At 39.2% G+C, this 12,794-nt stretch overlaps 1 protein-coding gene across 1 annotated transcript in view; it reads right to left on the reverse strand.

Moving 5' to 3' along the window:
* Positions 1–541: 541 nt before the first annotated feature.
* st18 (ST18 C2H2C-type zinc finger transcription factor) overlaps positions 542–12,794 on the reverse strand; it is an 81,926-nt gene continuing 69,673 nt past the window's right edge. The window contains exons 16-20 of the mRNA XM_030767654.1: positions 10,393–10,614; positions 10,152–10,240; positions 9,852–9,952; positions 8,098–8,241; positions 542–682 (exon numbers count right to left, since the gene is read on the reverse strand). Of these exons, the coding sequence (XP_030623514.1) occupies positions 542–682; positions 8,098–8,241; positions 9,852–9,952; positions 10,152–10,240; positions 10,393–10,614 (697 nt within the window). The remainder of the gene's footprint in view (positions 683–8,097; positions 8,242–9,851; positions 9,953–10,151; positions 10,241–10,392; positions 10,615–12,794) is intronic.

The following is a 12,794-nucleotide window of genomic DNA, read 5'->3' on the forward strand; positions in this document are numbered from 1 at the left end:
AGGGATGATCCAGACTTCAATTTTACACCTTTTCACCACTAGGTGGAGTAACATGGCCATAAATATTTTTGAGACAAGCTCACAGACGTGCCCTCATCCCGAAGTCAAGTAATTTTGTGACATTTTCAGGGGACAAGCGCTGAAGTTGAACAATATAGAAATAAATTAATTATATTACTCTATTAATAAATAATTTAATGAATGAAGACAACAAATTGCAATAATAATAATAATAATAATAATAATAATACACCGTAATGCACAAAAGAACAAGTACAGAATTAACTCAAGCAAACCATATACTGAATAAATAAGTGCAAGGGGGAAGTCTCACCAAATAAATAGGCCTATATCAAGTTAGATCAGTAGCATTAAAAATCTCTTACAAATTCTGGCTGGTATTTTTCAGTGCAATATGTTTGCTGTGAAAGGAGCCTGTTTTCATAAGACTTGTCTTGCACAGGGTTCAAAGCCAGCCCTCATATACAGTCAGTCCATGTGGAGCTATTGCTGGACTGAGAGATGTTTTACAGTGCACACCTCATACATGGATGCCTTTAATGGCCTGCCTGATGCTCTCCAGAAGGGCTTTGCACTCTGCAGAGTATTCCTGCTCCGAATTGTTGTACATATCCATCAAAGTGTTCACGTAAGCTTCAAAATTCTGCTCATTAATGGGGCCCTGGAAGAGATTGATGCAATACATTAGTGAATTCACAAAAATCACAAAAGAATATTGAATTACAATACACTTACTTAAAACTGAGAACTGATATTGCCAGTCAGGTTGAAATCTAGGTATTAAAAAAGGCCTGATGATAATACTGAAATACCATATTCAGAGATAATTAATGCATACACGCTAGATCCCCACAGAACTTCTCATGATATTAAATCATGAGTTTGTTTCCAGCTCTGCCGGAGTAGAAGTGGACTAAGCTTTGCTGATGACTCAGTGTTTCTCATCTCTGACTGATTCTTTTTTAGTACAGCACATGTTAAAATACCATACATTGCTCATTTAATATGGTATAATATAATATGATGCAATAGAGTATGCATCATAATCACTTTAATAACTGAAAATGTTTTTAGGACATTAGTAATTATCCCAACATCCATAAAAAAAATGTAAGCACCATCTAAAGCACACATACCTCAGTGCTGTTTAAAGGAGTGATGCTGATGCTGAGGAGTGATGTTACTAAGTATAATGTTTTGCAAAAAATTATATCCTTCATATAAGAAGAAATACTAGTGATATTGTACCACTACAGTATTGCACCTGTCTGAAGTACTGAACAAAATATCCACATTGTATGATTCCAAACCTGTCTGTGAGTGAATGAAATCTCAGGACCCAGTCATTTTAACACTGTATGACGGTTTAATTCAATACAGAGATGTCATCCACAGCTGCTGGATTTTCTCATCTCTGTACATTTAACCCTCTTTACTTTCAAGTTTCAAGTTTATTTAGAGCCCAGTATAACTGTTTACAGTCTGAAAGGGCTTTACAGGCCATAACAGTCAAAATCAAAACAGGACGGCACCCCCTGACTTAATCCTCATGGCGGACAAGAAAAAACTCCCCAAAAACCCAAAAGGGAAACGGGAAAATGGGAAAAATCTTGAGAAGGACCACAGAGAGAGGAGACCCCTTCTTGGCCAGACAGGTGTGCAATAGGTGCCGAACCAGCAGGCAGTTACAATTGCAAGTAAATTGGAGCATGAAACTTTCACATGGTTTCTAACAGTTTAATCAGCTCTCAGGAGAATTACAGCCACCACGCACATTTTAACTTCTAATGCACAATTTAACTTCTATTAAAATAAAATGCATAAACAAATGTTTTAAACTGATTTGTAAAGTCATCCTGTAATTACAGGGGCTACATGATAAAAGAGGTGGATACGTAACACTCAGTTACAGTTTATAACTACATTAATTGGTTAAAATGAGTAAAGCCAAGATGAATTTATAAATGTTGTACAAGAACATGAGGATAAAGTGATAACTATTTTACAGTGTTACATTAATTCACATTCATTTTACATTGTAAAGTTTTCAAGTTTGCCTATATGGACAAGCTCAAAGAAAACACACACACGCCCGCGCGCGCATGCATGCATACACACACACAAACACACACACACACACACGTGTATGTTCTTACTTTGACAGTGATATCGTCAAATGTGAAGAACTTGACTGTGATTGGTCCAAATCTAACATAAGACATGACATCTAACATGTGACAATATCACTGGAAACCTGAAAAGCTTGAGCATTAGATTCAGTGAAGAAGGCTCAAACTGACAGTTTACAGACACCTGAAAGATATCTTTCATATAACCACGATCTGTTTCATAAGACAGTGGCACTAATGTAGAAGTCTTGATGTGCTTAATTACCAGAACATTACATGTTATTTGCTGCTTGACACATTTGACGTGCAGAAAATTATAGAAACAGTGCAAACTTAAGTTAACCCAAATGCAGATGACTTGTGCAGTTTCAAGTCATGTAAAATTAAAGAAGGATTGATATAAATGCAACTTGTAGGATATATATCAAAGGAAATTAATATCTAGGCCTATTATCAATGTGTGGAGGAACAGCTCTACCATTGGCTTGCTGGTTATCATAGCCCAAGGGAACACTCCATGACAATGAGCAGAGGTTATGTTCACTGACTGATTCATTTAGTCACACAGACAGATAATGTATTTCTAAAGACTCAGTGGATAGACAGTCTAACAGACAGACAGAATTCACTGTGATCTCTCTGCATGTTTCCAGATCAGCACAAAACTACTCAGTTTGTCGCATGTAGCCTAGGTACAGAGTGGCCAGTTCTTTGTGACATAACCAGTCCAACGCCCAGTTCAAAATCAGTCCAAAAACTGGCCTTTGCATCAGAACACCAAAACTGAAGTGAGGACAGAAATGTACTGTTTACTGATTCTGTTTGCAAGGAAAGGTTTGCTGATTTTAAAGTGGCAACCTGCATGAGTTGTGGATTTATGTGTGATTACACAGATTAATATGCATTTCAGGGTGTTTCTGTGGAAGCGTCAGAGTTGTAGGTAGGGCTGCAACAATAACCACGTCACCGCCATACTGCGGTATTAGAAGGCCTACCAGTGTTGAGCCCGTCACCACCATTACCGTCATAACAGCTTTTTTCCCCCTTATCTGAGAGTGATGCCATCCTCATGTAGCTTTTGGCTTGGTCTGTGGCCACATATCCGGATATTTTCGAAAACCCACTTTTTTCTATCAGTTTTGAAAAACATCAAGTCTACAGTACACGCGTTTTTTTTTTTTTTAAATCTCTCCACACAAGGACGAGAAAACGATTCTAAAATGCCCAGATCTCTGCACTAAGCAGATATAAAACATTTAGCAAGCACTTCACGTCATTTTAACCTTCTGGTGGACTGACCAATCAAATCAATCGAGAGGACCTACACTGAGGGAAAGTGTTTGCAAGTCTGGTGTTGAAAACTAGTGAGCAATTGCAACTGTCAACAAATAATGTTATGGAGGAAAACATTCAGTGTATGATAACACCTGTCTATACCCATGTTTATTAATTATATGTAAATATTCACAAATAAATGTGAATGTGACATGTAACGTGTAACTATAAGTGGCCGTGTAACTAGTGATTGCAACGAATCCTCATGACTGCACATCATGGCAACATTAACAGACACGACAGGCATGCCATGCAGATATAGTCTTTTTTATGGTTTAATCCTTTCAGCTGAACAATTTCAACAGGCTTCCACACAGGCGAAACACCTTGTGAATTTCGCCTGACCACTTTTCGCTCTGAGAGCATGGTCGCAAAAACAGAATGCAAGTCACCTACCTCAAAAGTTCGAGTGCTTAAATGAAGGTCTACAGTTGTCTAGTTGCTCCTACCAGAGAAGCTGAAAGAGTTTTTTCTACCGCTCTGGCCCCGACTACGTTCATGTAACATGTAATCAACAAGCTGTGTTGATGTAGACACAAATGGTTGCCCATACATCTTTTAATCATATACATGCTTTCATGCTACAAATAGCCTTTAGCCTCCGCCATCTTCGTCAGACTTTTTTGTTTCTCCCCTCTCTAGAGAACGTCACGTACCAAACACATCACACGCTGAACTAATTGGTTCTTGCGCGGTTTTGTATTTGTATAAAGTTGGGGATTCATCAACTCAATTTCTCTTGCTTCTCTGGATTCGCTCTGATTGGGCGGAATCAGAGCGAATTTTGCCCCCAAGTAACCCGAATGAGAGTGAAGCAGAATTAGCTGCAATGGAAGCCTAACGTGGGACACGCATAGTCATTTACGCTGGGTACGCTTGGGACATGTCCCCACCACTTTTTGTCGTGGCCCATTTCGTCCCCACCACTTTTAGAAAACCTGTAGTAAGTTGAACTTAACAATGAATACAATGACATTCGTACTTAATAATGGATACAATGACGTTGGTATTACGTCATTAAGAGAGAGCAACTCAACATGCTTACAGATCGGTAAATTTAAATCGAAATGCTTGCTGCGAACATGGCAAACCACTTGAAGTAAACCACTTGGTAAGTTGCATAGCTAGGCATCCATAGATAAAGAGACCGAAGACAAAAGTTTGCTTTTTCATCTTAAATATCTCAAATCTTAAATTACAGGTCTTTAATTTGTTTATTTATTTGCTTACACTTAAGATTTACGCTTTGTTGAAAGAGAAATACAGTAGCCTAATAAGTCTTGCCTGTTGAAGGCGAGAAGTTATTTCATAGCAGGCAATGCCGTGAATTTATTATAAACTGTTTCATTTGTTTATTCCTTTATGCTTCTAGTTGTTTTTAATGTTTAAAGTGAAACTGAAAAAAAAAAGGTTAGAAGAGCTTGATTTAAACAGAAATACATGTGTGCTGCCTGTCTCATTATTTCGGTCTGTAGTCCGACATTGTCGGCAATTCAAATAGGCTGCAATTCAAATCTTGCATCATATGCAGCTGTCTTTCATTGTTTTTGAAATGCTCAGAAATATGTCCCCATGACTCTGTTGCATTTGACTATGTTAACGTGGTCGAAATCATCACTGAAACTCATGCCAATGGATTTTCTGATTGCCAGATAGTCTATTTGGGAAGATAAAAAAGGAACGAATAGTTGAATATTTGTGCTGAACAGCCAAATCCGACTCAACTGATAAAATTCTGAATTGGGTACAAGCCTAAGTGACTTTCAAAACACTGTATAGCACTGTAACACACATAAAAAGCGCAGGCAGCTTTTAAAGGCAATCCTTAAAGGGATGCCATTTGCATCTATCAGCAGTATATGTCCCACTGAAAAAAGGTGTGAACACTTGTCAAACCCGTTGTTGTCCCCAGCACTTTTCAAAATAAACTGAAGCCCGTAAAGTTAAGTGATTGAGTAATTAAATGGAGGGGAGTTTGGCTGCAATATTACCGCAAACCACAAAGGTGGCATTCTTTGAATACCGCGGTAAGGAAATTTCTATACTGCAATAGCCCCTAGTTGTAGGCTAGCTATCTTGTCAATACACTGATTTGTGTGTTTACTGTTAATTACAAAGCTGACCATCGTTGGTAGAGGCAAACATACTTGGAATATTTAACACCTGGGAGAGGTAGGGGTGAGTTCCTATGAATATGGAAATGGCTGCCGCTAAAGTTTCAGTGCCATTACTGTAATCATGGATTTCAGAGTTGAGAGAGGGTTCAATACAATACACTGTCAGAGTAACAGCCAAAAATAATTAATACTTGTGGTCTCCACAGCCATACGCTTTTGTGTCATGTGTAGACAATAGGGGAGTGAAGGATGTCCCAATCAAGTTTTTTTGCCCCTGATCCCGATCCGAGGCATTTCATATTGAGTATCTGCCGATACCAAGTCCGATCCAATACTTGTATTTTCCCAGATAATACAATTGCACAAGTACATTAAAGGTATTAAAATCAATTTGATGTTTATGCTTGACAATTAAATAGCAATGCATTAAGAAAAAAATTGCATGCATCCAAGCTATTCCTTAATTTTCCTTTTTTATCTATCTTTTCTTTTTTTTTTAAATTTTACAAAATAACAAAGTAAACCTTGTTGTAAAGCTCCGGCAGAGCAGTGTCTGAAATGTAGTGTCGAGGGGGTAGGGCCTACCATGGCTCCAAAAGCTCAGCAAAAACTTGAGGTGCGTTCAATTAGCAAAGAAGGGCAAACATTTGCGAACATTTTCAAACACTTTCGTTTGCTTTGAGTTCACTGCGTACATTTGTGAACACATATAAACGGTCTGAGGAGGTAGTTTTCGGCGAATAAATATGGATGCTGGACTAAGGGAGATGTGCGCCCAGATGGGAGTTATAGCAGAAAATATACGTAAGTGTTCAATTTTATTCAATCTCCTTACAATGACTCAAGTGGTTAACTTGTCTAACTGTCATACTTTTTCTGAAAGCCTCGTTTTTGTTTGCTATCGTTTTCAATCCTTAGCGTTAGTTAAGCGACTGTATTGCTCTCTGTGGTCGTTAGTTTAGGCTAACTCGCATAAATCACATACAGCTAAAGCGTTAGGTGTTTCAGTTTTGATACCTTGATACCTTGGTTGTTGTTAGTAGCCTTGAGGATTAATGTCGTCAGAGTATGCTGACCTAAAAAACGTTCAAATTTAAAAGTTAAAAGAAAACCCATTCACCTGGGACATTTGCCCCTGTTTGCCAAATTTGACAGCACCTCTGTATTCGCTACCACAGTAATGGGCTGGTCATCCAAAGCGATTAATTCAGTTATCCTCTAAGTAATCTTTTTGGCCTTGTGGCTGTCTTGAGGAAATTTCTCTCTCCGTTTAAGCCTATATCCTCCAGTGTGTGTTGCTTCAGAGCAGCCTTTGCCTGAGTTACCTGAGTGAACTCACTGTATTCCCTTGAGTGTTAATTTTTTAGGTGCCTGCTTTTGTTTCCCAATTTAAAATATTTCCACACTGCAGACATTTTAGCCAGGTCCCGCCACAAATTATGCTCTCCATTTACAACACCTGTGTGACAGCTGACGTAAAACAAAGGAATCGGGCTTAGGATCGTGTTCAATAAAGCCGATACCGATCAGTTAAAAAATACCTTGATCAGCCGATACCGATCTTTGAGATCGAATCAGGAATCGATCGAATCCTTAGAAGGAACTCATATGTTTTGTCACATATATTCTTATGTGAGACCAACACTGTTTCAGGGTTATATTCTGTGATATTATCTTTGATCGCTGCTTCAGCTCACCTATCACAAGTTATAGTTAAAACTTCTGCAAGCAACTGTGTGTCTGCACCTACATAAGACTACACAAGTCTGCACAGACATGTGACCCTGAGAAAACAGCTCAAATGCTGTCATGAAGGTGAGTGTTTGTGTTTGTGTGTGTGTGTGTGTGTGTGTGTGTGAGTGGGGGGGGGGGGGGGGGGGGCAGAGAGAAGCCATGCTGAGTTCCATACACGGACATATCTCATTATTCTTGTCTGATCAATCACCTGGACCAAGCAGTCAAGGCCTTCTTCCACTCAGAGTGAAGAATTTTAGGGTCTTGTCCTGAAAGTACCATCTAATCTCATCAGCATCTCATGCAAGGTGCACTCTGTTACTCTGGCCATTAACATTTCAAAGAACAGTTTGGTTCTGATGCTCTGGGAAAGTTTTAGCTCAGATTACTGTCCATGGACACTTGTTAAAACTTCTTTTTTGGGGTTTTGGAGATTTCATCTGTCTGCATAAGTGAATTGATGTACTATGTAATTTTAAGCCAGAGTGCTTGCGGCACTCCAGAATAAACCTTATTCAATATTACGAAATGGAGAACTGCTCCAAAATGCATTCTCTTTCAAAATGTGCATTGTAGCTAAATCAATAAGATCCTCCATAACAGAACAACGAGTGACAAATGGCGGTCCAGAACCTGCAGTCCATCTGATATGTGTGATCTATCATATTTACCAATAACATTCCCTTTATGTGAATTTGTCCTTAACAGGTGTATTAACCGTCTTTCTGTGAAGACTACAGAGGAGAGGATATTCAACGAACCATTTGCGGCAGCTGTATGTCCGTCAGGCTGTTGATAAGAGCTTGGCTGAGACGGGCCAGTTCCTTCAGCAGACTGTCATTGTGCTGCTCAATCATTCTGTTCTCTTCTTCAATAGTCTTTAGGTTACATTCCATTGATGAAATCTGTTATACAAGTGAAAGAGAGCGAGTCAGGCATCACCCATAATACAACACACTATAAAATGTGTGGTTTGTCACTTAACTATGATGAACTAAACAGTCTTAAGCGTAGTTTATGCTCGCCGTTGCCACCCTTCCGCATGGTGACGCGCGCCAAAAGTGACGTCAAAATGACATCAAGATCTTCCGATCTTTGTTTGCATTGAAACGGAATATGTAACAAACCACAAAATACAGCCGTATTTCTATTCATCAAGCACACTTTAACCAGAAGTAGCGTAAAACGCATGCCCTGTCACAACAAACGCAGAATAAAATGCTGTCACAACACTTGCTGGGTTTTCCATCCAACTATTTAATGCAAATTAATGCTTAAGCTTCACATCGAACCTTTAAAGTCGCATAAGACATTTATTCGCTCGAAAGACGTGATTAGCATAGGGTAAAGTGATACTGGTTGATGGTAACAGGCTTTAGCTACATCAACAAGGGGTTTGTTGCGATTTTATCAGGTATTTCTGTGAACAAACAACGTTCTTTTTTGCATTCTCTTACCTCTTACTGCTGTTTCAGCAGTGTAGATTGTATTTTTCTCAGCAGCAACACCTATAGTTTATGAGAAGACTGCAGCCAGTCAAGCACGCCCCAAGCACGAGTATAAACGGTTATGGCGCTGTGTTAAAGTCACGGCTCGCGCTCTGTGCGACCAGTGCATCGAGTATAACAGCGCCTTTACGCTGCTTTCACACTTAGTCTGTTTTGTTGGTCCGTACCTGAGTGCGGACCTCTGCTTTCACATTACATTATTTTTAGTTGCAAACACTGGTCCGTTTACGTCATCAACACATAGGGAGTGTGCAGCTTTTATTGACCAATGTTGCTAAGCGACGACGCAAAAGGGAGGCTAAATGGAAAGCCAAGTTATATTTGTTTTCTTATTCATCTTTTTGTTAATATGGTGTCAGCACTAAAATAACTGTGTTCGGTATTTTCACTATGCCATAAATGCATCCCGCTGTCTGAGAGTGATGCGAGCTGCTCGGATAAGGAGGTTTTTGTAGAGACAGGCGTCAATGTGAAATGAATTTGCAGCTTTGTAGAGCACACACGCATACCTTCAAGGTGAGGGAACATTGTGGCTTCTTGCAGTTATTTCCTGAATAGTTTTTAAATGCGACAAGCGTGAATTGCCATGTAACTGTCCTCTAGTCACTATTTTTAAGATTCTTAGCGTTTTTGAAAACTGCCTGTTATTTAATAAAATGAATTACACATCATCAATAGCATTTACGTCCTAGTTTTGGATCAGATAGCTTTCACACGAATACAAACCGCACTCGAGTTCAAGTGAACAGTACCCCAGACCCCCGTTTTCTGTAGGACTCGGGTATGGACCCTTGGTCCACACCCGAGTTAGGAAAGCAGTGTTCACACCAACAAAACGAACTATACCAACGGCTGAAGTGGTACAGTGTGAAAGCACCCTTAAAAACAGTTTTGTATGAATGAAGTTGTGACAGTTTGTAAGGGCTGACATAAGAATCTGAGTTTATTTAGCAGTGAGAAATTTTGTTCACAGTACGGCCATGTCCTTCACATGTTCTGCTGCTTACCTGCGTCTGGAGCTGCATCATGTCCTCCTCAATCTTCAGATTGGAATCATTCAGTTCCTTAATCTCATGGTCCAGGTCCTGCATGTCTTCATTTTCAATGCCTGTTTCACAGGGAAGACAGACAGCAATCAGAAAAAGTTTAGATGTTTTTATATGTTGTTTTGTACGTGACTGACCTTTAGCCTGGTCATTCATCATAAACATTCCAGCAGTTAAGTGAAGAAACTGAGAGAAGTGTTTGATAAACACTACTGAATCATTTTTAAGAGTCATCATTAGGGTATTGGTGTCATTGCTCACCGTTGCTTGTTTTCAGTTTGACAGTCATCATTTCATCACCTGTGAGTTTTTTCTTGATACTTTGCGCATTTAATGGACAACCAGACAAACTGTCAGAAATGAAAATGAGTGAAGGTTAGGACTGAAATAATTAATTTAACATCTAGAACATTTCTGTTCCAAGTGGACAATATTCACTGATTTGTACACTACATCACTGTGAATGATACAAAGACAGTAGACAAAAACTGAACTTTCTAACCTTCTATGAGTGACAAACACATTGTTTGCATGACCCAGACCATTGCATCCGGGTAGAGGGCAGTGGGGCAGTTCCTGTTTGCAAATTTTCCAGGGAAAGCCTGATCCATTCATTGAGCTTTCCTTCTGTCGCTTGGCAGCGACAGGGCAGCTTCCAGCACTGCGATGGGATGTGTATTTCCCTGAAACATGGCCATGACCATCACAACCAATCACTGGACATCTGAAATGGAGGAACAGAGAGCAGACTATTGCACACTTTTCTGAACACAGAGAAAAGGAGAGTAGACTATAGGACAGCTTTCTGACACAGAGAAAAGGAAAGTAGACTATAGGACAATTTTCTGAACACAGAGAAAAGGAGAGTAGACAACAGCGCAGCTATCTGTTGTTAGTATGTCTATAGTATCTACTTCTTATGACTGATCCTTTGCCTTATTTAAAACACAAAAAGTCAGGTTAAGTATTTACTGTGGGGTGTGTAACACAAGCCTTTAGTTCATTGTGTATGTGTGTGTGTGTGTCTGTGTGTGTGTGTGTGTTTTTTTTTTCTATCAACTAAAATGCCTCTTTGTGCCTGGTACAGTAGCATGTATTTCATTTGGAGATCAGGGTTTTAGGCTGAGCACCAAGTCTGAGCAAACTCCTGACCAATTCAACTACTCATGTATATTTTTAATTCTTAACAATGCTTAATGAATTCAGTTAGATTGTCTGTACAGGGTTGCATTTCTCTATTATTTATGTTTTATTTTGCAGTTTGTATTTACAAAATGAGCATAAGCTCTAAATTTTATATTCAAATTAGGCTTGAGGAATGTCAACCTTGCAGAGACTCCACAGATTTCACTATGATCTGGTGTTTACACTTCTACAGCACTGTCCCTTGGTTGAACAAACACCACTGACATATTGGACTGAGAGATTATAATGGAAATGTAGTATAGATGTGTATCCAATGAGGTTACAGAGAGGTTTTTAGCTGTGTAGAAGACATCTGTCCTTAGAGCAGGAAGCTACATGTCTGCTCTGCTTTTCTAGGTCACACCATTACAATACACAGAGACAGATTGTAACCCTTGTCCTACTTAAAATAATTTTCTTTCTAGGCAGCACCTTCATTTACATCACAACATGCCTTACTATGACAGACCTTCCGCTCCATTTCTTCGAGTTTTACTAAGCTTTGCTTGAGCTGATGACATTCAATCTGTCCACCAGTTCAGAGTGTTTTTATGTTAAAGGTAATGGGTGAAACTTTGCTCATAAAAGTATATCTGAACATTTGTAATTTCAGTAAGTTGGACAAACAGTTATAAATATCCTGTCACTTGCTAGGGCTGGAAGATTTTTCAAAACCATTAAGAAGATTAATCCAGTGAGATGCTGATTAAAAATGCATTCCCACTAAAAAGAGGCTAAAATAATTGTCTGCACAGAACATCAACATTTATCTGCCACAGCTTTGAGCAAAAAAAAAAAAAAAGATGCTTAGTGAGGTTAATGTGGCTACGTTTGCGAAAAACCAGAAGCATCACAAGTTGGTCTTCTCTAGTGTTGCAAAGAGTCAGCCAATTTATTCTCTGCCTCAGTCCTGCGCAGGTCAGTAATGGAGTGACATAAATTACACATAATTGTTGCATGTCCCTCATGTAACAAACAAAACAAAACAGGATTTCACAGCCACTGTCCATTTCCTTCACAGCCTTATCGGGAAAATCAAAGGGTGAAAAGGTGGGTGAGGTGACACAGACAGCTTGCTGAGTGGAACATGAGACAGACACACTTTGTCGTGCTTTTGGTACTTAACGCCACAACTCCAGTGAGAGGTAATAATGACCCTAACAGTCCTGGAACTCTATAACACAGGTAGCTGCCTTACAGTGCCGGGTGAGTGACAATAGAAGCATGCCATATGGCCATCAGTGTACCATAATCTAGCCACATTACAGATGCACTGGGGGAGGGGGGCTGTCCTTCCCCCACTTTAATGTGTATGAGACCAGGGCCAGTCTAATTCCTAAGCTCTTGACCTCACATTAGTAATTAAAAAAAAAAATCAGCCCAGATGTAAAAGTAAGAGAGTTCAGGCCTGGCTGAGTTTGGATTTGAGCCGGAATCAATTACATTAATTTTTCAATAGTATTACATTAGAGAAAACTACTGTACATAGAGAATAATTAAATGAGGCCTGTAATGAACATGAGACAATACTGATGTGCTCTTTCTGTATTCTGAATTAAGTCATGTATGTATGGCAGAACAGACATATTACTATATATAAGTATATGTGTGTGTGTGTGTGTGTGTACATGTACACACACACACACACACACACACACATATATATATATATATATACATACATACACACACACACACACTCACATATGTAATACATCA

This window comes from Chanos chanos, chromosome 3 (assembly GCF_902362185.1).
Source record: "Chanos chanos chromosome 3, fChaCha1.1, whole genome shotgun sequence".
NCBI classification, from domain to species: Eukaryota; Metazoa; Chordata; class Actinopteri; order Gonorynchiformes; family Chanidae; genus Chanos; species Chanos chanos.